Source organism: Lepidothrix coronata, unplaced genomic scaffold (genome assembly GCF_001604755.1).
Source record: "Lepidothrix coronata isolate B3197 unplaced genomic scaffold, Lepidothrix_coronata-1.0 Scaffold19, whole genome shotgun sequence".
Taxonomy (NCBI): Eukaryota; Metazoa; Chordata; class Aves; order Passeriformes; family Pipridae; genus Lepidothrix; species Lepidothrix coronata.
In genome coordinates this window covers 487,183-509,156 of record NW_016690199.1, presented here as the reverse complement: position 1 = coordinate 509,156, position 21,974 = coordinate 487,183, and the positions used below count along the sequence as shown (strand labels likewise).

The 21,974-nt window shown below is 44.9% G+C and overlaps 1 protein-coding gene and 1 long non-coding RNA gene across 2 annotated transcripts in view; one reads left to right on the top strand and one right to left on the bottom strand.

Annotated features, from left to right (window-relative positions):
* Positions 1-204: 204 nt before the first annotated feature.
* LOC108493729 lies at positions 205-4,541 on the top strand. The gene is made up of 3 exons (XR_001873572.1): positions 205-303; positions 753-814; positions 3,563-4,541. It is a non-coding gene; the product is annotated as an uncharacterized LOC108493729 (long non-coding RNA).
* An 8,835-nt stretch (positions 4,542-13,376) lies between these two features.
* Positions 13,377-21,974, bottom strand: part of SLC38A6 (solute carrier family 38 member 6) — a 41,752-nt gene continuing 33,154 nt past the window's right edge. The window contains exons 13-16 of the mRNA XM_017807629.1: positions 20,027-20,151; positions 19,024-19,168; positions 18,807-18,901; positions 13,377-17,711 (exon numbers count right to left, since the gene is read on the bottom strand). Of these exons, the coding sequence (XP_017663118.1) occupies positions 17,631-17,711; positions 18,807-18,901; positions 19,024-19,168; positions 20,027-20,151 (446 nt within the window). The 3' untranslated portion in view covers positions 13,377-17,630. The remainder of the gene's footprint in view (positions 17,712-18,806; positions 18,902-19,023; positions 19,169-20,026; positions 20,152-21,974) is intronic.

Below are 21,974 nucleotides of genomic sequence, written 5' to 3'. Positions count from 1 at the left end.
ATGGCAGGAGAGGATTTATGTGTTCCTCTGAAAAAAAATACGTCAGGGTAGGAAAACTTGACCCGACGGTTTTGAGACGTGCCTGCCGTAAATAACCAGTTGATTGGCTGGCCTGTGAAGCCATTAGCAGGCGTGAGGTGCCTGTTGGGATTCAGACACCGCATAAAATGCTGGAGGTGCCAGCAAAATGGACACGGCAATTGGCTACGCAGTCGTCTTCCAGCAGAACTGCCCAGGAGGGCCCACGGAAAATGGAGCGGCTTTTATCCCACGCACTCGGCACTGGATCTCTGGAAGGGGATTGTGAGTGGGATCCAGTCTGTCGTGGGCACAGGGGGAGGAGAAGAGAGATAAAATGACCACGTTGTGCTTGGGCAGTAAATCATCTGAAAGAGCAGGAGTGTTTCAAATGAAGTTGGAGATCCTGCCCTGACAGGTTGCAGACGATGAATCTTTTCTGCTGTAAATCACCACAGCTGCCAAGTGGCACTGGTAGGTCTGAGCTAACGGGGCTTTCCACCCCCTGAAAAGTGGCAGCAGCAGTTACAGGAGAAGGGAATTTGATGACTCAGATCACAGGCTGTCAGGAGAGAGGGCCAGAGGTTGTTTTGGTTGGACTCAGTGATCCTTATGGGTCCCTTCCAACTCAGCATACTCTGTGGTTCTGTGATACTCTTTCAGAATGGGTAATTTTTACCTTTTCCGTCCCAAAAACGCATGTGATGCTGCCATCTTCACTAACACTGCTGCAGCCACACTTTCTGGACTTGGATTGATCTTTTTGCACTGTCCCACCCCGATGGAAAGGGAAAAGGTAAGAGCAGTTGATGTCCCCTGGAGCAGTGCCTGACAGGTCTTCCATTCTGGAGAAGAACTGGTAGTAGGAAGCAGAGCAGACATGATGCTGGTCTACTCCAGACACTCATTTACACCTTTCTTAGACACCTGCACATTGCAAATGAGAGGAATCTGGGTGTAAATGGCTACATAAACAGCAGGGTAATGATGAACCAGAGTCGGTTCCTCAGGGAGGCTGCAGCTTTGGGCGTTACCCTCAAACAAGGAAAGACAGGACCTTGTTCCTGTATCAAACATGAGATGAGAAGTGATGAAAAAAGTGGGAAAAAAGAAATCAGTTAAATATTTCCTATCTTTGGAGTATGGAGAGAAGGGGGGATCACAGCTCAGATGGGGTGTCTCTGCTATCAGGATGAAAAGAGAAGAGAAAATCAAGGGAGAGGGATTTTGTATGTGGAAAACACAGAGGAAATGCTGACAAATACTTTGAATTTATTCTTTTTTTTTTTTTTGGTTGTTCCTCTTTTGAACTGAAATCCGCCTTAGGCAAGGGATTGGAGGCAAAAAACTGTTGGGATCTTGCTTCTGTTTTGCAGGCAGTAGCTCCTTAGACTTCATGGGTTTGTCATATAAATTAGGAAGATAAGAATGATCATCTTATGATCATTGTCTCCTGTTGAGAACAGGAGCTCAACATCTTACCTCTGACAGTAGTCAATAATAAATGCTTTGGAAATGAGTATCAGAAAGGGAAGAGCAGTTGTCCCACACCCAGCAAGCTCCCAGCCCACAGTAGTTTAGAGTCTTCAGAAGACAGATGCTGTATTCATATGGCTTCTGCAGTGAACAGGTGCTGCTTGTGCTGTTTTCCATGAGTTTGGTTAATCCTATCCTTGGAAAGCTTTAGCCCCCACACCACCACTAGCAAGGTGTTCTGCAGTGCCATGAAGCCTGGTAGAAAAGAGAGTAGAGGGGCAGACACTGATCTCTTCTCCCTGGTGACCCGTGTCAGGACCTGAGGGAATGGCCTGAAGTCGTGTCAGGGGTGGTTTAGGTTGGATGTTAGGAAAAGGTTCTTCACCCAGAGGGTGGTTGGGCACTTTAACGGGCTCCCCAGGGAAGTGGTCACAGCACCAAGGCTGCCAGAGTTGAAGAAGTGTTTGGACAATGCTCTCAGGCATATGGTGGGATTCTTGGGGATGGTGCTGTGCAGGGCCAGGAGTTGGACTTGATTATCCTTGTGGGTCCCTTCCAACTCAGGATATTCTATGATTTTATGATAATTTCTTTTGCTTCCTTTAACCTTGCTGTCTGGCAAGTGCTTTAGGCACCATCTAGTCCTGGTTTTATGGGATAAAGTGGATAATGGCTCCACGTTCACTTCATAAGTACTGATGGCTCAGCTCATATCCCCTCCTTGCTCACTTCTTTCCAAGTGTCTTACCCTCTTTGAACTGCCCATTTTTTGGAAACCTAACACTACACTTTGGACAAATATTTTGCTACAGGAGAGAAAGTACTTGCTTTTGGAAGTGTCATTTTAATACACACAGCACAAATATTTATAAATACATACCTGAACACAGACAGGGCACTTGTCAAAACACATTCAAAGGATACCTAGGTTCTTTCATGTATTACATACTCAGAGTGAAAATAACCAGCTATATTTAACCCAGATCCAAGCCCAGACTAAATTATTTCAAAGGTCAATTAAAGAACAGAAAATATCACTCGCTAAGAGACAAAAAGCTCCCATTCATCTGCAGTTCCAAGAACTTTCACGGAACTAAAGCACAGGATGAGAAATCGTAATTAGGTACCATTTCATATAAAAATCATTGACAACTCCAAGTTCTGTACCTGCCAAGACCTGAATTCAGATGACTGCATTTGGCCTACAGCAGTTGATGGAAACTCCATCACTCACCACGGTGATGTAGTTGTTTGGAAACCAACGGCCCCTGGCAGGGAAAACACATTTCAGCTTCTGTTGAATGACTGCACATGTGAGGAGCAGGAGAGGAGACAGACCAATAGCCAGTCCTCAAATTCGAATTATGTTTTGGCTGGTGCTTAAAGTTCAGGTCTGAGGCCAAGTGGAGGCTAGAATTCAGCCTGCAATGTAATCCTGAAATCACATGGGCTCTTCTCCTCAGGTGTTGGACTTGGTGGCAGCGACCTGGGGGTATTTTCTCCCTTGAGATTGTGAGTCCGTCGGTTTGGCTGTGCTCGCTGCATTCCTGTTCTTTGGCCCTGTGTGAGGCAGTTCTGGAAAACTCTTATTTGACCACAACTGGAAAAGAAAGAGAGAAAAAAACACCCCAAGCCAAAACCCACAGATCAAATTTGTAGGACGAGTTTGAACCGCAGAGCTCAGTCTTTCACCCTGACAGTCTGCATGATCTCAGCACAGAGATCCCACAAACAGCAGAGGGAAGTGCTTGGGGAGCTGAGCTCCTGCTTCCATCACCCAGCCCGAGCCAGCAGGCGATAGCAGTCCGACCAGGAGAGCAATGAACGCAGCGAGCCAAATCCCTGAAGGAACTCTGGGATTTATTCACTTTGGCTGCTTGGAAAAGCTGTTTCCAGAACTTTACTCAACACCTTCCTTCAACCTCAGAACACCTCCTTGGGTAAACATAATCACCTTCCAGGCCTGGGCCTTACACAGAACGAGATCACTCCACACAGGGATGATATTTAGCGCAGGTCACGGTTTAAAACGCCATCAAAAATACCTGTAAGGTCATTCATGTTTCAGCTTTGCCACCAGCCCTGAGGTGAGGACACCCCAGCATGGATCTGTGATTCACACCAGAACATTTGTGCAATAAGAAGGAACAATGGCCCAGCTCCATTTCTTGTGTAGTCTGCAACTTCCTAACGCGTCTGACACACTGGGAACCCACGCGCAACACGGTGATGGAAAACTTGGAGACCAAATGGAAGTGAGGAAAAGCCCTTGGTGTAATTTTACAGCGTGTGAAAGACTTAAAGCAAGAAACACAGCCAGATGCCACAAGGAAAGTACTTTCAATTAGTTCTGCTTTGTGTTATACCTGCTGATGAAAAATAAAAACAAATTCATTCTGTCAACAGCTCTATCTATAGCATAATCCTTAAATGAACTCATCCGTCAAACCGGTCTCCTCTGGCAAAACATATTACAATCCCTGTTTCTCAGCTGTGGGAATCAATCATCTCTTTCCCAAACCCATTGGTCAACATCTTAAGAACCCAATATATTTTTATTGCGCTGAACAAGCCAGTCACAGGGCACTAACCTCACCACACCACCTATGTACAAAGGCCTCATGTATTAGCAGATTCGGTGATTCCAGAGGAGCTATTTCCCCGTAGAGGTTACATGGTAAATATGCCTGATCTGGAATAAATGCAAACCTCAGCCTTCTTGCCCCAGCAGCGTATGTGGGATGTGCTGCTGCTCACAGCTGGGCAAAGCAAGAGCACCGAGGAACAAACCAGATTTTTTCTGGGTGGACAGTTCAGGGAGTGATGTTTGAACCAGGAGACACAGAGACACAGACTTGCACTTTTCATCAGCCAAAGCTGATGGCTCTGTTGAAGCTGTGACAGAACCACCCCACCAAAGTGCTGGCAGCATTCAGAAGCATTTGCAGTATTTCTGAGTGGCAAATGTTCCCCATCCTCCATGCAGGAGGACCTTGAAGGGGGGTGATCTCTTCCCAGTGCTCTGAAGCTTGCTACTGCTCAAGAGCATACTCTCCTTCCAGCAAAGGGACCTTGTGAGAGGGAGACCTACTCTCACTGTGCTGTGAGAGTAGGTGTCAATGGAATTGTGCAGTTATGGCCATACTCCATCTTGGATGTACAAAGGGATGTAGGTGTGGGGGTTCCCAAGGGTTTTGGTGCCCAACCTCCCATGGGAGGCCAAGAGGCAGAATTGGCCAAGCTGAGATGATACAGCAGAGCAGCTTTTTACATGGGCAGATAGTGACAGGACAAGGGGGAATGGTTTTAAAATAAAAGAGGTGAGATTTAGAATATTGGGAAGGAACTATTCCCTGTGGGACACCGGCGCAGGTTGCCCAGAGAAGCTGTGGATGCCCCATCTCTGTGAGAGTTCCAGGCCAGGTTGGATGGGGCTCTGAGCAAACTAGTCTAGTGGAAGGTGTCCCTGCCCATGGCAGGGGGTTGGAACAAGGTGATCTTTAATGCCCCTTCCAACCCAAACAATTCCAAGATACGAGCTGTGCTCTGCATGAGCCACATCAGGATAGAATGGTCAGAGAACAACCTTAGTTACAGCTACTAAAGGCTGAAATGTGCCTCAAAGTCATCCTTGAAATCCCGTTTCCCAGAAAGACTCACTAGTGCTGTGAGCAGACACAGTTGGTGCTTTTGGCCTCACAATATTGGCTGATAGAAAAAAATCCATTAAAAGTGAAATGCAACCCTGGGTGTTTCTTGCAGATACATTGGCTTAGAAAGGCGAACTGCAGCAGTGGTTTTACCTGAGGCAACCTTATGAAAGCTTATTACTTAGCTGTATTTTAACTAATGAAGTGGCAACTTTCATGAAATTTACTGGGAATCCCTCAAAATAATTTATGACACAGACACCAGTGCAGACATCTAAGGAATTTTGAGCAAAGCATATCAAGGACACTCTGGTCTTACTGTCCCAGCAACAGTACCAGCTACTCTTGGCATTGCAGGAGCAGCAATATCTGACTGATAATGTACTGCTTCAAGATAAACTTCCAATCATCTCCCATGGATTTCAGTTCCCTGGGACATTTCAGAAATTTTTGCTTCTGGGTGTGAAAAGTTTTGATGCAAGTCTTGGCAAGAAGCCAAACCTTTCAGAAAGCTCTGGGTAACATTTCCCTGAATTCTTGGGTGCAAGCAAAATGGCAGACCCCACCACCAAACTGATATCACCAAGGTCTCTTATTGATGAGCTTGGATCAACAGGAAAACTGCACAGTGAAATAATTCAGGAAACACTGCAGGAAGGTGACTAAGTAATGAGGCTTAAAAAAAAAAAAAAAAAAAGAGAGAGAGAAAAAAAAAGAACATTTTACCCACATTTTTAACAATACCAGAGTTTATGGAAAGGCTGGGCTACCAGTAGCTTGGTACCAAGGTACGTCCACGGTGTGGCAACCCATCTCTCTGGGGATAGAGACTGACCATGGCCAAACTCAAGAGAACTCTGTGCCCACTTCACCAGGTGCTACATCTCCATTGCAGGGGAACACCGAAGTGTCCCTTTGGTGCATACAAATATCAATAAATTTCGCTGCAGAAAGCAGAAAAGGCAACAGGACTCATTGCTTGGTGTGGATTTTGACAGCTCAGACGTATCTGCCCAGGCCTTCCGGACCCGGCTGGTCTCGGTGCTGGGCCTGGCAGCCTGAGGAGGAGGAAGGGAAGAATTTGAGCTGAAATCAAAGCCAGGCTTCCCTGAGGAACAAAGCCACAGCTCCTGGACATGTGTGCACAGGGGCAATCTTGGGGCAGACAGGTGCCTGGCCCATGTCCGTGCATGGGGACTGACAGGGATTTTGTCAGCGAAATGTCTCCTGTACCAATACCCTTGGGAGGAAACAAGAGTTGCCAGCAGAGCTGGCCAAAAAACAAAGCAAATGAGGCATGTATTACTGGAGAGTCAAATAATCCCTGTGCAGCAAACAAAGTCAAGCTCGAGGAACGAAACCTCCCGGCTGGCAGGCGGTGGCTGCTGAGGGCACACGTGCTGTGGGACCAGCCTCTGGAAAGTCATCTGCTGTTCATCTACCCTAAACCAACTCTCCCAAATCCCCTGGCATCACCATGGGGAAGCAGCCTTGGTATCTTTCCTTTATTGGAGGAGACACACACACACACACACACACACACACACACAGAGCTCCCTACAAGCAGCAGGACAGTGTGTTTAGCCCTCCCCAGGAGCTCACTCCCTTCCTTATGGAAGGACCTGCTGTAATTCCCTGCTCTGCACAGTCGGCTGAGGCCACCTGCTTCTCTTTTTCTCACTGGCTCATTGTTCAAAAGCTCATTTGTAAAAGGAGCTGAAAGACCTCACCAAATCCAAGTATCCAAGACCTTGATCCAGCCCCAAGCTCTGCTCCTGAGCTGGCGTTGAGCACCATGAGGTTTTTCACAACAATGTATTGAGCATGCCTTGGCTGTGCTCTTGCGTGTCCCAGACATGTTTTACAATCACAAGAAGTAGAAGGATTTTTTCTTTTAAAAGATTAAATTCTGGCTGCTAGCATGGCCTCAGAGCCCTACAGCCTTTATATGATGATCAGGCATTGCTAATTCTTTAGTTCTTACTGCGGTGGTCAAAACTGGCAACATGGCACAGTTCTGCTGCTTACTCTGGGACTCCAGAGTCAGATTTTGGCACAGACCAATAAAAAAATAACAACTAAAACCATATCAGTGTCCAGCAGATACCTGAATTCTGAAGGAGATAGTCTGTTCTGTTCAAGGAAAGGTGACAAATACCCTAAATGTTTTCAGAAAGAAAAAAACAATTATTGAGACAAGGCAGGCACAGGAACATCAAATCCAGACCCTGTTGGGATGAGCCGCCCCCCAACTCCAGGTGTTCTCTCCTGCTCTCCTCTAAACCCATTGACAGAGGGGCTGGGGGCTCTTCCTGGTAAGAGACCACACTGCAGAACCCTTGCCCTCACTGTCAGGACATTTGTGTTCCCAAACCCTACATCATTCTGTCCTTGGGGAGCTGCCCTGAACACTTGAGCCCTTCACATCCCTGGGATGGCGATCACCAGCACTGAGACAAGCTATAAATATTCCTCCCAAGCTTCCCCCATCACTCAATCCTGTGGCACCCCAGCAGTGGCCACAGCCCTTGTGGAGCAGCCCACAGTGCCAGGCCGTGTGGGAGCACCACCTGCTTCCCTCTCCCAGCGGGATGCCCACGGATGCTCCAAGTCCCAGGGGTGACAGGGCATCCCGCAGGCTCTCCCAGAGGCACCGGCAGATTAGCAGCTCTATTTTTCAAGCTAATCCTCTCCCACCCCCTCCAACTTCATTCAACCTACAAGAATTTGAGAGAACTTGGCAGGCCAGGCAGGATCTATATATAAAACCTGGTGGCCATTTCGTCAAACAAACCCTGATGAGCAAATGGCCTCTGTACCTGGAATGCGGGTTCATGGAAGTGACAGGTCAGCAAAGCAGCTGCCTCTTTCCTCCCAGCACAATGGGGATACCAGAGATGCCATCAGCACGAGTTTTTTCCTACCCTGCTGTGTGCTAAAAAAAAATTATTCTAGGAACATTATGGAGCCGGGGAGTAAAAATAGACATGCAGGTTCAGCAAATGGCTCTCTCCGCTCCATGTGATTCCACCTTTTTTTTGCTGAGAATAGAAAGAAAAACAGTTGTGCCACCCTGTTAAACTCTGCTTGCTCAGCAGCTCCTGACAATGACACTTGCTGCTTTCCAAGCATGTTTTAAAAATCCTTCTGGCAAACTGGTTGCTTGTGTGGTGTCAATTAAACCAGAAAAGATGAGCCTTTAACCAGACCAGTCTGGGTGGGACAGGTCAAAAAACTTGTTGCAGTGGCCTCAGGTGAAGCTCAGTTTTGCTTATCACTACTGGCAGCAGCAAAGCTTAACACATGGTAAAGAAAGTTGGAAGTAAGGTTTGCTTTGTTCCAGGATCTCCTGCCTGGAAAGCCATCTCTGAGCCCCACACATGTCCCTGTACCAAGGCTGGGTGGGAGGCAGCTCCCACTGAAGTTTTTTTGTCTTGATGAAGCTCAGAAGAGACCAAACCAGCTGGAGCTGCTGGGATGCATCACAAAGCTCTGTGGTTGCTCTGCCCTTGCAACCTGCCCATCACAGAGGGCTGAGAAGTGACAGTGGTTAAATGATCCCAGCATTAATGCTGGTGGGGTCATTTCAGTGGTGCGGCCTGGGAGGTCCCAGGCTGGCACTGGGAACATCCCCCACCCACTGAGCCACCCTCTGTGGCTTTTTTGGACCCTGTTTATGTCCAGCTCAGAAGGGGCTGGGTGACAGGCTTTGACCTCAGGCTCTCCTCTGGTTTCCTTGAAGGAGGAGGAGGAGGATCCAAGATGGGTCACCACAATGGGACCATCGTGGGGGGTGAGGGCAAGCCAGGCAACCATCACAGGGAGGCACAGGCAGTGAGACACAGAGGGTGACAGAGCAGAGGGGCTGTGTCCCCATCCCAACCCCACAGACCCCCCTGCACAGCAGGGATGGTGCCACATGCTTTTAAATGGACAGTCAGGTCAGCAAAACACCACAATTTCAGGAGACAACCCAACAAATCCTTCCTCACCTTGCTTCTTCCTCCCCTCCACTTTCCTCCTTCCCTGGGGGACAGAAGGGCTGGGGAATTTCTGTGCCGTGGTTCCTCTGCCGCTGGAGCAACCTACAACAGTTCTGTGGCTGCTCCAGAACCAGCCTGGTTGTGTCAGAGCCCAGCCTGGGCAGAAGGAGGCCCTCTTTAGGGGCTGGATCCTGAAGATTCCAGCATCATTGAAAAGCTCTGGCATTTGGGCTTCTAAACACTTTCTGGGCCACGGGACGCCACCAGAAAAGGAGACTGACCCTCAGGTGCCCATGTCACCTGCTTGTGCCCCTTATCATCACTCAAAGCCCCTGGGCTGGCACAGGACAACAAAGAGCTTTTAAATTCACCGAATCACAGTGTTTTCCCAGGCAATGTCCATTGGACTCTCTTTTTTCAACCTTTTCAGTCAAGCACATTCCCTCTGTGGCACAGAAAGGGACTTCAATCCTCAGCTTCCCGAGAGGTCACTTAACAGCGAGCTGGAGGGCACTGGAGGGACAACAAGGAATTTTAAGAGAAGGCAAATTAAGCACTTTATAAGTCATTTCCAAATAGATTTATGCGGCCAAGGCTGCTCTGCTACGCTTTCACAGTGGAAAGGTCCCTTAAGAAAACACCTTCAAAGGACCGCTCCAACTCTCCTTGAAGCCAGGAGAGGCAAATCATGTGAGTTAAAGCTGGGGCTAAAACGTGCTCAAAAACCTCAAACCCCTCAAAATCACCATTGCTTCCACAGTCTCCTGAATCCCAGATGCTGGAGCCTAATGGATAATGCTGAGCTATCAAAGCATGAACGTACGTGGAGTTTCTTTATTCCCAGCATTACATTCTTTAAAGGAGTCCATTTCTCAGCATTAATGTTCATTTCAAAGCAAGGAATTTCACTCGGCCTCTCCCGGGACCCCTAAAGCCCCGGTGTTTGTATTCCACCCCTGCAGCAGGAGCAAGGGGTGGCAGGGAAGTGCTAAAGCCAAATGTTTCCCCCTTTGCAGGATGCTGGAGAATGTGCGGCGACACCTCCGCTCAAAGGGAACGGCCTTGTTTAGACAAGCCATGGCAAAAACAAAGTGCTGGCCCTGGTGGAACAGCTTCAGGGGCTGGAAGAGTGTTGAATATTGACTTTCAGAACTTGAGGGGGGGTAAATCTGTCCATGGTTTCCATGTAATTCCAGCCCGAGGCTTTGCATCCCCCTGGAAAAATGTCATTCCTTGGCTTCTGACCCACCAAATTGAACTGTCGGATTAAGGAACGGCAAGGCAGATATCTTTGGCTAACACTTGGCAGCCAGGCCAAGACAATGTCTCTCCACCATCATTTGAGTAATCTCCCCTTGGAAAAGGACCAGACGAATGTTCCTGTTGCTCAGATGATTCCAGAAGAAATGGCTTGTAAACAGCAACAGAAACTGTGCCAGCAAATACCAAAAGGAAAACTGTACCATTTCAACTACAATTTTGGATCTGGCTCCAGTTGCAACACTCTGAGGAGCATTAAAAATTACCATGTCCATGCAGCTCCTGTCTCCCCACAGCTGCCAAGGAGCATCACAGACCTCACAGGGCGCACCTTGTTGTGGGATGCTGTCCCTCAAGACAGGGGCCTTCCTCCCTAATCCCATCTGGGATCACTTGTGCACGAGGTCTGGTTGCCCCGGCTGTGTAACAGCTGAGGCTGCTCTTGCTCATCCCCAGCTGGAGCCCTTTTTGATCCTTGGGAAGGGATGCAACCCCAAAGTGCCAGAGGAATGGCTGTGTTTGCACTTCACTGGTCTCTGTGCCCACCAAATCCGAAGCAGCCCACTTTCCTGTGACAGGGTTAATGAATAAGTATCAACTGATGCAAGAAAAGGGCCTTCAGCTCTTCACCTCTCCTTTCCACTAATGCCTGGCAAGCCATTGCCTGTGAGCAGGACCTCACTGTGCTGCACTGCTCCTGAGAAGAGCACACATTCCAGAGGGGAAAAAGGGCCAGCATTCTGCAGATGCAGCAATTTTAGGGCATCAACACCACGTATTGTCATCAAGATCAATGTGCATGGTGACCCTGTACCCAAACATGTCAACAACATCAAGAGGGCACAGACCTTCCATCTGCACCCCTCACCCACATGTGATTTCACCTATAGCTCCCTGCACCTCTGAACTTCAAGCACTAAAGGACTTGGTCAGCACCTGGTCAGTGAGCAACAGTACAAATGCCCCTGCACCCCTACCCAAAGCTCAAGGGTGAGGAGCCTCCTAGACCACCAATCAAAACAGACCAAGAGGAGAAGGTCAGTGTTATTCCACAACTTTGCCCCGGTGCCAAACACACACCAGTCAGCAGGGAGCCTCCTTGGCACAGCTTCTGCCCAGGCTGTCTCTGTGCCCACATCTGGTACCCACCCACCAACATGCAGCTGGTTCTGACTCACTGCTCAGGCTCTTCCAAAGCTTCACCCCAAAGGATCAAATACTGATTTTTATATTTGGAGAAAGACAAGTGGATTGTATAAGTGTGAACTGAGAAGTGAATAAAACCCATCTGTTCACTCATCTATCCCTTTAACAAGGATGGAAGTTGTTCATCGAAATCCCGAAGCAGAACACGTGCCAGGACCCATCCCAGTGCCAGACCTGTAGGATGCTATAAAACACACAGGCTCCTTAAACCCTTCCTACAGGAGATTCACAACCATGAGCTGCACAAACCCAGCTGGGGAAATGCTGTGCTAAAGCCCCACTTCTGGCCCAACATGGTGGAACAGCAGAGTGTGACCAGAGGTGAGAATAAAGCCTGAAATTTTCATGGCCCTTGACTCCAGCCTGACAGGTTCTGCCCCATCATAACCACATCCCAAATCTTTTCTCCATCCCTCTATGTAAATCCCACTATCAAGTGGAGCTACCTGGGAGGCCGGGGAGAATGGGCTCCCAGGAACACCGTCTCACTTTGGTCTGTGGAGCGACGAGACAGGCTCCCGAAAGGCAACAGACTGGAACAACCGCCCTGAGCTTCCAGGGCTCATTAACTCTCCTTGGCCAGATCCCTGATTTGCTACATGATGCATGGAGCAAGAATTTCCACCCTCAAGTCTCCAGAAAAGTAGTTCAGCATCCCGGGGCTGATCAGCCACCGCACCGGCCTCCCCGACCATCGCAGATACCCAGTGCCTTCGATTACATCATGCCTGAAACCTGGAGTGTAGCTCAGATGGTGAAGGCATTAATGGCAGCAATGTAAGGACTCAACAATGCAAACCTTCCCAAGATGAACTGTCCTGACCTTCTCTGGGCTGACAATAAAAGTGTGACATCATGTGTAAACGAGCTTTAAATTCAAACCAGGTGCCGAGGGCTGCCTGGCGTCGGCGTCACTGCCGTGTGAGCAGTGCTGCTGAAGGCAGGAGAAAGGCTGAGCACAGACAGGACACACTTGACAACAACCCAGGTCTGGGCAGCTGGTGCAGCACAGGACAGAATTAGTTGGTGCTCTTTGGTGCCAGTTCCAGCTGGGGCAAACACCGTTAAGTAAAACACAGAGCTGCTGATATTCATTTCCATGTGTGTGAGCGGTCCTACAGCTCTGGAATCGAGCCAGCAGCACAATAATGAGGGGGTTTTTTCCATGTTTCCTTATATTCAGGACTCCCTCAGACCTTGCAAAGTGCTTGGAGCTGTACTCACGGGACACAGCTATTGGAGAGCTCTGTGGTTTACAGCCAAAAAGCACATCCATCCTTCAGAGCCCTTCTTGGACAGCCATCATTCCTCTTGCTGCTATTCCCTAATGGAATGGTCTGTCCTCCCTGCCTGGTTCTCACCTTGCTGAACAAAAATGCCTTTCCTCAAGGGCTCTCCATGAGCCGTTTTTCACCCTACTCTGCATTGCCAGACCAGCTGGTCACCCTCCTTTCCACATCCCAGAGGCAGTGCTGGCACAGCACAGCCACAGCCTCTGGGATCCCTTTTGCTGCCTCGTGTTTATAGCAGGGAGCAGATCAGAAGAGGCAGGTTTGCTGTCCATGAACCAACACCTGGGAGGACAAAACCTGCAGTTCTTGCTGGACAAGCTATTTTTTTGCATCCATTTCAACCAGGAACAATTTTTAAGAAGGATGCCCTTCCCTGGTGAAAGCGATGCTACATCCCGAGCTGGGGTGGCAGCAGCACCACTGTGGAGACAACGCTTGGTTGTGTCACCAAACAGGCACGTTACACACAAAGCACAGATGCCAATCATTAGTTACACAAGTACTGTTCTTTATTTTCTGTTTGGCTTTTCTGGGGACACGCCTCGGCTGTCCTGCAGCGAACCTGAGGCAAGGAGAACTCAAAAAGGAAAATCTATTGTACCACGCAGAGGTTTGACATGAGCCGGGCAATTTTTACACACAGATCATTACATGAATTTCTTTTGAGAATTCCATTTCCACATGAAGCGTGGCTGGATGATCACAACTGAAATGCAAATACCAAAACCACCACCACAAACTGCAGAAATTAGGCAGCGCTTTTATAATACTGAAAATTCTCTCCCACTGGCAGTAGCAGTAAACATATCCAAAGGTTTCTCTGTAGGCAGAGCAAATACAGTGATTGCTTTCAACATGAAAGTCAATTGTAAACCAACAAACTCAGGTAAAGTGTTAAAATAAATCTAACTGGGAAAGGAGTTCTACAACAATCAATGTTACTCGAGTTCCTGGACTGATGTGAACTTCAGTCTTTAATCAGAAGAGCACATCAGGAAGCCCACTACAGAAATATAAATTTCCATCTCCTTAAGTAGGGACATTTGGAAACAAGTCGACTAATCTCGAAGTATTTTAAGTGATCCACTGATAAATACATCTATCTCTATTTTTTATAGTAATATCAGTGTAACCTGATGCTAATGAAAGTGCTTCATATTCTTCACAAATAATCCTCAAAATTAATTTCAGGAATTAATTTCAGGAATTAATTTCATTTTAAATGAGCTGGGCCATATTGGCAAAATATCCACAGAGGTCACTAACCCTGGTCTAAAGAGAAGAGGACAGGACAGTTTGACTGTGTCTCAGTTTTCACTATACAATTTCAAACAAACTCCTGCCACGAAAATCAATATATTAAGATCCAAACTGCTTAGAAATATGGGAATAAAAGATGAGCATTTACCACAATGCAAAGCCCAGTTTCGAGGGCTGTTGTTTGTCAGTCTCCTTCCTGCCATGTTGGTTACAAAAGACACTCTCCACACCCAGCTTGCCACAGCCCAGTTGAAATCTGAGCAGCCTTCAAATGGAGAAGGGATGGAAACAGGAGAAACAGAGAAAATAAATCAAAGGCAACCAATGAATTTTCATCTCTTACATTGTTCTTCCTGCTCAGCTGGGGAAAGGGAATCTTGCCAAGGGAGTTCACAAATGCTGCGGGTCCCTTCATCCATTCCTGTCCAGTCTTCAGAAAAGGTTAGAAAATGCCAATGACATGTAATAAAGCAGAATCACTGAAATTTATAAATCTGGAAATTTGGAAGGAAAAAAAATCCAGACACAAGAATAAAGAAGAAAATATTTCTCAGCATTTGAGTGAGCAGAGAGTTCCAGACTGGAGGCCTGTTTTCCTCAAAAAATTCATGCAAGTACTCAGTTGTAGCAAAACACACACACAGGGCACAGAATGGCCATGGGAGATGTGGAGGATGAAAACAGTGTTCTTACTCTGCTTTTTCATTGTGGACAACGCTCATACCTCCTCCTAAATTTGGCAACAGAAGTTCCTTCTCTTTCTGCCCCTCTCCCTCCCTCCATATTTTAAGTATTACAGAAACTTAGAAGCAGCAGCATTTCTAACTCTTTTTTCAGATGAAGGGTAACAGACATCCTGTAACCCCCTGTGCTATCCCTTCTGCACCACAGCCAAAATGTAATAATAGAGCTCAGCAGAGCTGTGAATTGCTTCCATTCATCCTCACCAAGTATTAGCTTCATACACTGGCATTCATCATTCCAAAGTCTACCTACCAGGACAGTCAGTGGATAGCCAGGCTAGTTAGGATAATACCCAGGGATTAAAAACAATACTGTAGTGATTTCTGCAGCGTGACAGGAATCCACTGTAAAATTAACACTGCATTTCAGGTATTTTCTCAGTCACATTTTTAAGATGATGCACACAAACCCAGCTGCCTGGGGGCGACAGAGCATGGCAAGACTCAGCTTTTTCAGGGGGACGAGGAAAGAGCAAAAGGTTAGTAAAGCTTTGCCAACTTCCTGTCCCCTCACAGATCATCTAAGTATTCAGAGTTAAGCCTTGCTGGTCAGTTTAAAATAAAGTGACTGTAGTGATGTCCTACAGGTACACTCCGCAGTACCTACAAGAGCAGATAATAAATGAAAAAGAATTTCCATAAAAATTCTAATAAATACACTACCTAAATTCTAGTGTCTGACAAAAATCCCTGAGTTCATTCTCATCAACGTAAGGTCTTCTGCTTTCCTATGAAGTTTTGGTTCAGTCACACAGAAAATCACTTGCTGATGTACAGCTGTCATTGCTTGCTGAAGGCACACTTTTGTAAGGTACATATTTAGCTTTTTACAGTACTGCCAGAGATTCCCTGAGTGTCTGAATCCCTGTAGTGCAATGAAGCCCACGAGGCACAGCTACCAGAGGGCAGCTACACCTGGTTATCAAGAGTTAAACAAGCTGGGAGAACTGCAACAATAAAGTGAAATTAATTTTTTTTTGGCAGATAACATGTCACACCTCTCAGTCATGTTGGTTTTCTGCTGGTTAAACAAGCTGACAGGAGCCACTGCCAGTGCCACAGAAGGAGTTGGAAACTCCTGGCCAAGAGTGGACATGCTGTTTCTGGTACTGCCAAACTAGATGGCTCACCTGGAATCATAAAACCTCTGCTAGAAACTTTATTATAAAAATAACTGCAGCATTTTCCAGGGATTCTTTTCTTTGGTAACCTACCAAAACTTCTGAGTTAGTTCCCAGGCCTCACCACACATGTCTTTTCTATATTAACCCCCTAAGTAGAAGGATATTTCCAAGCAAAAAGGATTCCTGAGGCAGTACCAAGCTGCACCACCCGGGTGCTTTCAGGCCATCCATCAAAAATGAAAAGTATCTTACAGATCCCAAGAAAGTCAAGTGATCTGTTGGCATGAGAAATCCTGGTTTTCAGGCTCAGGAATAGAGAAGGTGATTCCAACTCTACTCTTTGTTGTTCCTCCCTATTAGACAGGTGAGGATCAAGCACATTTAATCAGGTTTTGCTTCCTTAGGGCAGGAAGGCTCTGAAGAAATTAGGCCACTTTAAAGCCATGAGATGCCACCTGACAGAAACAAATGTTAAAAACCTTCCCAGGATACCAGCCACTGCTCCCATTCTACCAACAGGAGGACCTTTTTTGGGGGCACTCAATACTGTATTCAACAAAGCCCAGCTGGTGTTGAAAATTGCATTCATGTTGCATTTAGGGGGAAAAAAAGGAATTATAAAGGACTACATGGAAGTTTATAGAGATCTGAGGTAAAGTCCCAAAAAATGTAAAATTTCCCTTTGTCTTCAACAGAGACAGATTTTCACCTTTCAAGCCCAAACCTTCTCTGACACACAACAGAACATAAAACATGGAAACACTCTAGTTCAAACCTGTAACACTTGTGAAAATGGGAATAAGAGAGAAAAAGAAGAAAGTCTTTTACTGGGAGAAATACTGAGGTACACTGAGTAGTATTCAAAAGCAGATACTAATTGAAAAATGTCTATTACTAACTGCAAAATGAAAGTACTTCCTAATGCTACTAAAAGCTATTATGCTCGATGGGCAAAGCCTGCTAATTTAACAATTGTATCAGTATGATTCAAGTGTGCTGACACACAAAAACTGTATTTCAAAAAGCAATTAACAAATATTATCATGACATGCCCATTAAACTGGGCTAAGGCAGCTGGTTTCTGGATCCATCTTAGGATAAATTAGGGTAAACACTCGGAATCAGAAAGTTCTTACTATGAACTGGCTGAAATATTGGAAATTATTCAAGCAATGGAAGTCTTGCACAGTTTAGGATAACGTGCACTATCCTAACTGGAAGTATCATGATATGCACGTAATGACTGATATAACATCTGTTCACCTCGTTGTCTTTAAAGGGGGAGTTATTTCAAAGTTCTACTTTTGTTCACTATCTGCCCCATAACCATTTTTGCACCGCAGAAATTCTCAAGAGACCTTTTTACCTGTCATTGTTACATCGTTAAAAACCAGTCCTTCAGAACGGCAAAAACTAATTAAATGTCCAGCAACTGAAGAGAGTGATTGCAGATTAAAGCAGGACCATCACAAAAGCAGTTGAAAAGAGCATTGTTTCTTCCACAGGCAGCTTTGGTCAGTGTTCCTTTAGGATGTCCAGCCTTCATTGCAGTAGTGTTGCCACGTCTCTGGTTCTTGCTGTCCTCCCGAAGCTCAGCTCAGACAGTGTCAATAGGCTGCTACTGATCAATCCAATTGTAAATTATCAGAACTAAACTCAGAAGGCCAACACAAATGCCAAAAATAACCAAGGCACACGCCTGTGAAGGAAGGGAAGCAAAAATTAATGTTTTGCTGGAGGAAGCATTTTACATGTCCAAGGTTTATGACTAACGATGACGAAAACCTGTAAGAACAGGTATAAATGGCATCTTTTAAAATAATCTTTATTATTTCAAATTACTCAGTCTTCAAACACAAGGTATCTGCTTAGGGGGACACTAAACTAAGCCTGGAGCAGTTTGGTTTGCCTGCTCACTCTATCCATCTGCACAAAACAAAAATTATTTTGCCCTTTGCAACTCTGAAGGAGTTAAGAAACTGCATTTGTATTTTACTCAAAATGCAATTAAAATTACAATGGATTCTCTACATTTTTTTAATAGCCAGATGACAATAAAATTACCATTCAAGAGATAAGGCCCCAAACCTGCTGGAACTACTCCTGACTTTAAATGGTCAGAGGGCATCATTATTAGAATTTCTTTCAGATTCCCTGTTTTGTCAATACAAGAGCAGCCCTGTGATTTGTAAGAATGGCAGAAAGACTATACATAAACAGTTTGTCAGCATTTTGGTAACTGGCATGAAGTTGCTCTGCTGAGCAGTGGTTAAAATGAAGACAAGCAGTTACAGTGCAAAAAGCAGGCCTACTGCACAAATCCCAAACAGAACTTAACCTACCATTACCAAAAGAGAAACCACAAAGAGGAGAAAAAAAAAAAGGAAGACAAAAAAAAAGAAAAAGATGCTTGCACAGAAAAGAAGCATAAAAACTGTTTCACATAAATGCAGTTTGGCTTTGTCCCAGCTGCCCAGACAACATCAGAGTAACGTGTAAAAACTGAGGAGAAATTGGATTAGAAGTCAACATCTGAAAACTATAGGGAAAGGCACTTGCTCAGATCAATGGTCCAGCACATGGACACACTGCTTGTCAGAAATCCCTGGTGAAGAAGGAGTTTCAGAAAAACCAGAGCTACTACAAAGGATAAAACAAAATGCTCACAGACTTTGCGAGCTGCAACAAGAACTTTGTCCCTTGGATCGTGTGCTCTAGAGTGTATTAAGATGCATTTAAAATGAGCCTATTTAAATGTTATTAGTGCACAGGAGGGGGAAAAAAAAAGGCATACCCCAAGTTTCTGTGGTGATACGAAGTCCTCTCTGCTAAGTTTAAGATAAAATAGTCCAGGATATACAAAAAGCAAACACGTTGATGTGGTTGAACCTTTAAAAAAACAGAAAGTAAGAATTTCCTTAGAGAAGACTGAAGTGCATTACAGAACCATATACTGAATTTTTTTCAAGTTGAAATAAAAAGCAAGGAAACCAACCACCACGAGAACTTACCAACGACTCCAAATACATTCTTAATGTCTGGCACGTACATTGCAAACAAAACAACAACTGTGTTCAGTGTTAAAGTGACAAGGATATGGCAAATCCACGACACGGGAAGATGAGAGAAAAATACCATCAACAGAGCTTTCCTTGCCTACACAATACAAAGAGAAACATTGTGTGGGTAAACACAAACATACACATACATTTTAATCTTACTTCACTTCCATTACATTAGGAATTATACCATCCCAGATGTGAAAGAGTATTTTAGAAGTCAAAATGCCAAAAATTTAGTAATAGTTTAATGCTTTTGTCTTTCTGCAGCATAGAGTTTAATTTATTACTTTTTTAAAGCAAGATCTATCACATGGATATTAGTCCTAAGGAATTACTCCTTTTTTGGAGGGACAAAAGAAGGCCTGGGTGATAGTGCTTTGTCTCTCTGAACATCCTTGGTAGCAAATGTCAGTATGTTGCCAACTGATACATAATCTATACAATATTTCTACACACACAGTTTCTTTTAGTCATAACTGAATGTATTGTCAGTTCTACCATGGTATTGATAAACTAAAGTAGGGGGTTTTTTTGTGAAATAGGTCAACGTGTGTTTTTAATTTACAATTAAATTGAGTTTCAAGTATAAGTGTGTTTGTGGGGGGGGAGGGGGTGCGTGGGTAGAAAGGAAAAACCAAGCCAGCAAAACTCAATTTAAGGGGGAAAAAAAAAATCAAACTAAATAAACTTTAGAAGTTCTGAATTCTCTAAATTAAAAACAATGCTGTGGGCTAGTTTTAATCTGAAATCTGTCTCAAGAGCACAAATTAGCTTAGTGGTTAGTTGTTATTTTGGAGCTTTCATGGAACATATGCAAATATGTGGTCTTTGATCAATCACTTGACAAGTGAATAAGATACACAAGACTAGATGTGACTCAAATATTGCACTCTGCAAAGCATTAGCATTCCCAGTGCTCACTGCCAGCTTCAGAACACTCAGGAGTACTTACTGGGAAATGGATTAGAGGGACTGTCAAGAGCACAGCAAACAGGATGGCTACTTTAACAGTCATGATGACCATATCATGGGGCAGGTACCTGGAGTAACCTCGTAGCAATTCAGAGTCCACTTTGTCTGGAAACAAGAAAAATTAATTGCTTTATTAATCATTTTAGGACTAAGATAATTTACATGGCATATTAAGCTGGATCCATCTGTCTGTGACTAACACAGTGAGAAGGGGGATTCAGATACACAACACTCTGCCATCAGTGATACAGTAAAAGTACATAATCTTCAGAAAAATGAAAAAACTTCAGGAGGCAAGTCCGGGCAGAGCCTCTGCTGAAGCCAAAGCTGCCTAAAAAGAGCATAAAAACATAAAGGAGACGGCATAAAAAAGAAAGATGATGCAACATGAACCCAAGTGTACAGTCAAACTTGTTGTGTGTCTCTGAAACAGTCAACATCAGAGTCTTCTGGCTGAACTAGAAGCCAGAAACAAATTAAATTTTGCTAAATTGACTGAATTGCATTTCCTTTTTTCCACCAGAAATGCAAGGTAAAATTTCAAGCCGCAATTCTAATTTAAAGGAAGGAAGAAACTCTGCTGGTGTCTGTGCCTTTACTGGCTGTGGGCAGCAATATATTGCTGGATGGCACAGAGAAGGAAAAACAGCCTCAGTGGGCCAAAAAGGGATGAATCAGTGATGAATTCCTCACCTTTAACCACTGCCCTTTTAAGGTGAAAATTTTCCCTAACTTAACAGCAAAAGTCAGAGAGCCATGAAAGCAGTCTGCTACCCTGACTTTTTTTTTTTTTGGTTTTGGCATTCCTGCTTTCTTTGGACTTCAGAATGGACCAAAATTTCCAAAGTCCAGTCACCCCTTGTGAAGTTTCAAATTCACAGAAAACAGAAGAAGCCATGTGAACCACAGAAAGAGGAAACATGTCTCATTTCAAAGAGGGAACTCTTCTTTTGTTTTCAATTTAAAATAAAATGTTTTACATTTTCTCAGGCTGGTGTTTTAGGACCAGGGAACAGATTCTCTCTATTTAAAGATGTAAGTTAGTTAAAAAAGGCAACCAAAAAGTGAAAAGGAGAAGAAGTAGGCAAGGGGAAACAAACAAACAAAACAACCCTGTTACAGACATCCACTGTTGATTCCAGCACTTCAGGCTCTTGAGTCTAAGAATTACTAAAAGAAATCAGGCTTCAGAAAACTAAAAATGTTCCCAGTGCAACAGAATAAAAGGCTACAGTCAAGACAGGGTCTTGTCCCAATCATGACAGTGAGGGTAACAAGAACTGGGATGGTTTCCAGGACTGTTCTTTTTTCCCATTTTTTTCCTCCCCTTCTTATTGAGATTTCACCTGGAGACAGATGGTTATCCTGCACTGCTGCTGAACCCCCCAGAGTTGCACTCAAAATTTTCCAACAAACCACATGGAATCACTCAGGAAACAGTAATAGTGGCTGATACACTATTAGGGGCTTTAAGACTCCCCATATAATTATTCAAGGGTTTCTGAGTATCAAGGGAATATTTTCAGACATACACCTACACTTGTGGGGTAAAGGTACAAAATTCCCTCAAAATCTGGAATTATTAGCTGCTGAAAGCCAATATTCTTGGTGCTTTTTCAGACACAATCCCATCCCTATGATCGAGAAATATAAAACACTCTGAAAGGAGAGGAAATCCTAATCAGAACACTTTTGTCTTACTGCTTTACTGTCTCCAATAGGAATTTTTATTCATTCCAATCAATAAAGATTAGCATGTGATCAACTCATAAAAAGGGTCAGCTTTCAGAAGACATCAGAAGAATCCTCATAGATGACTGTGACGCATTTATGTGACAGAATTCCTATGAAACTACTCCAGAATCAGCAGGTTGGAGCAAAGCACACAACTCAAATTTACACCAGGACACACAGAGCCGAATTTCTTG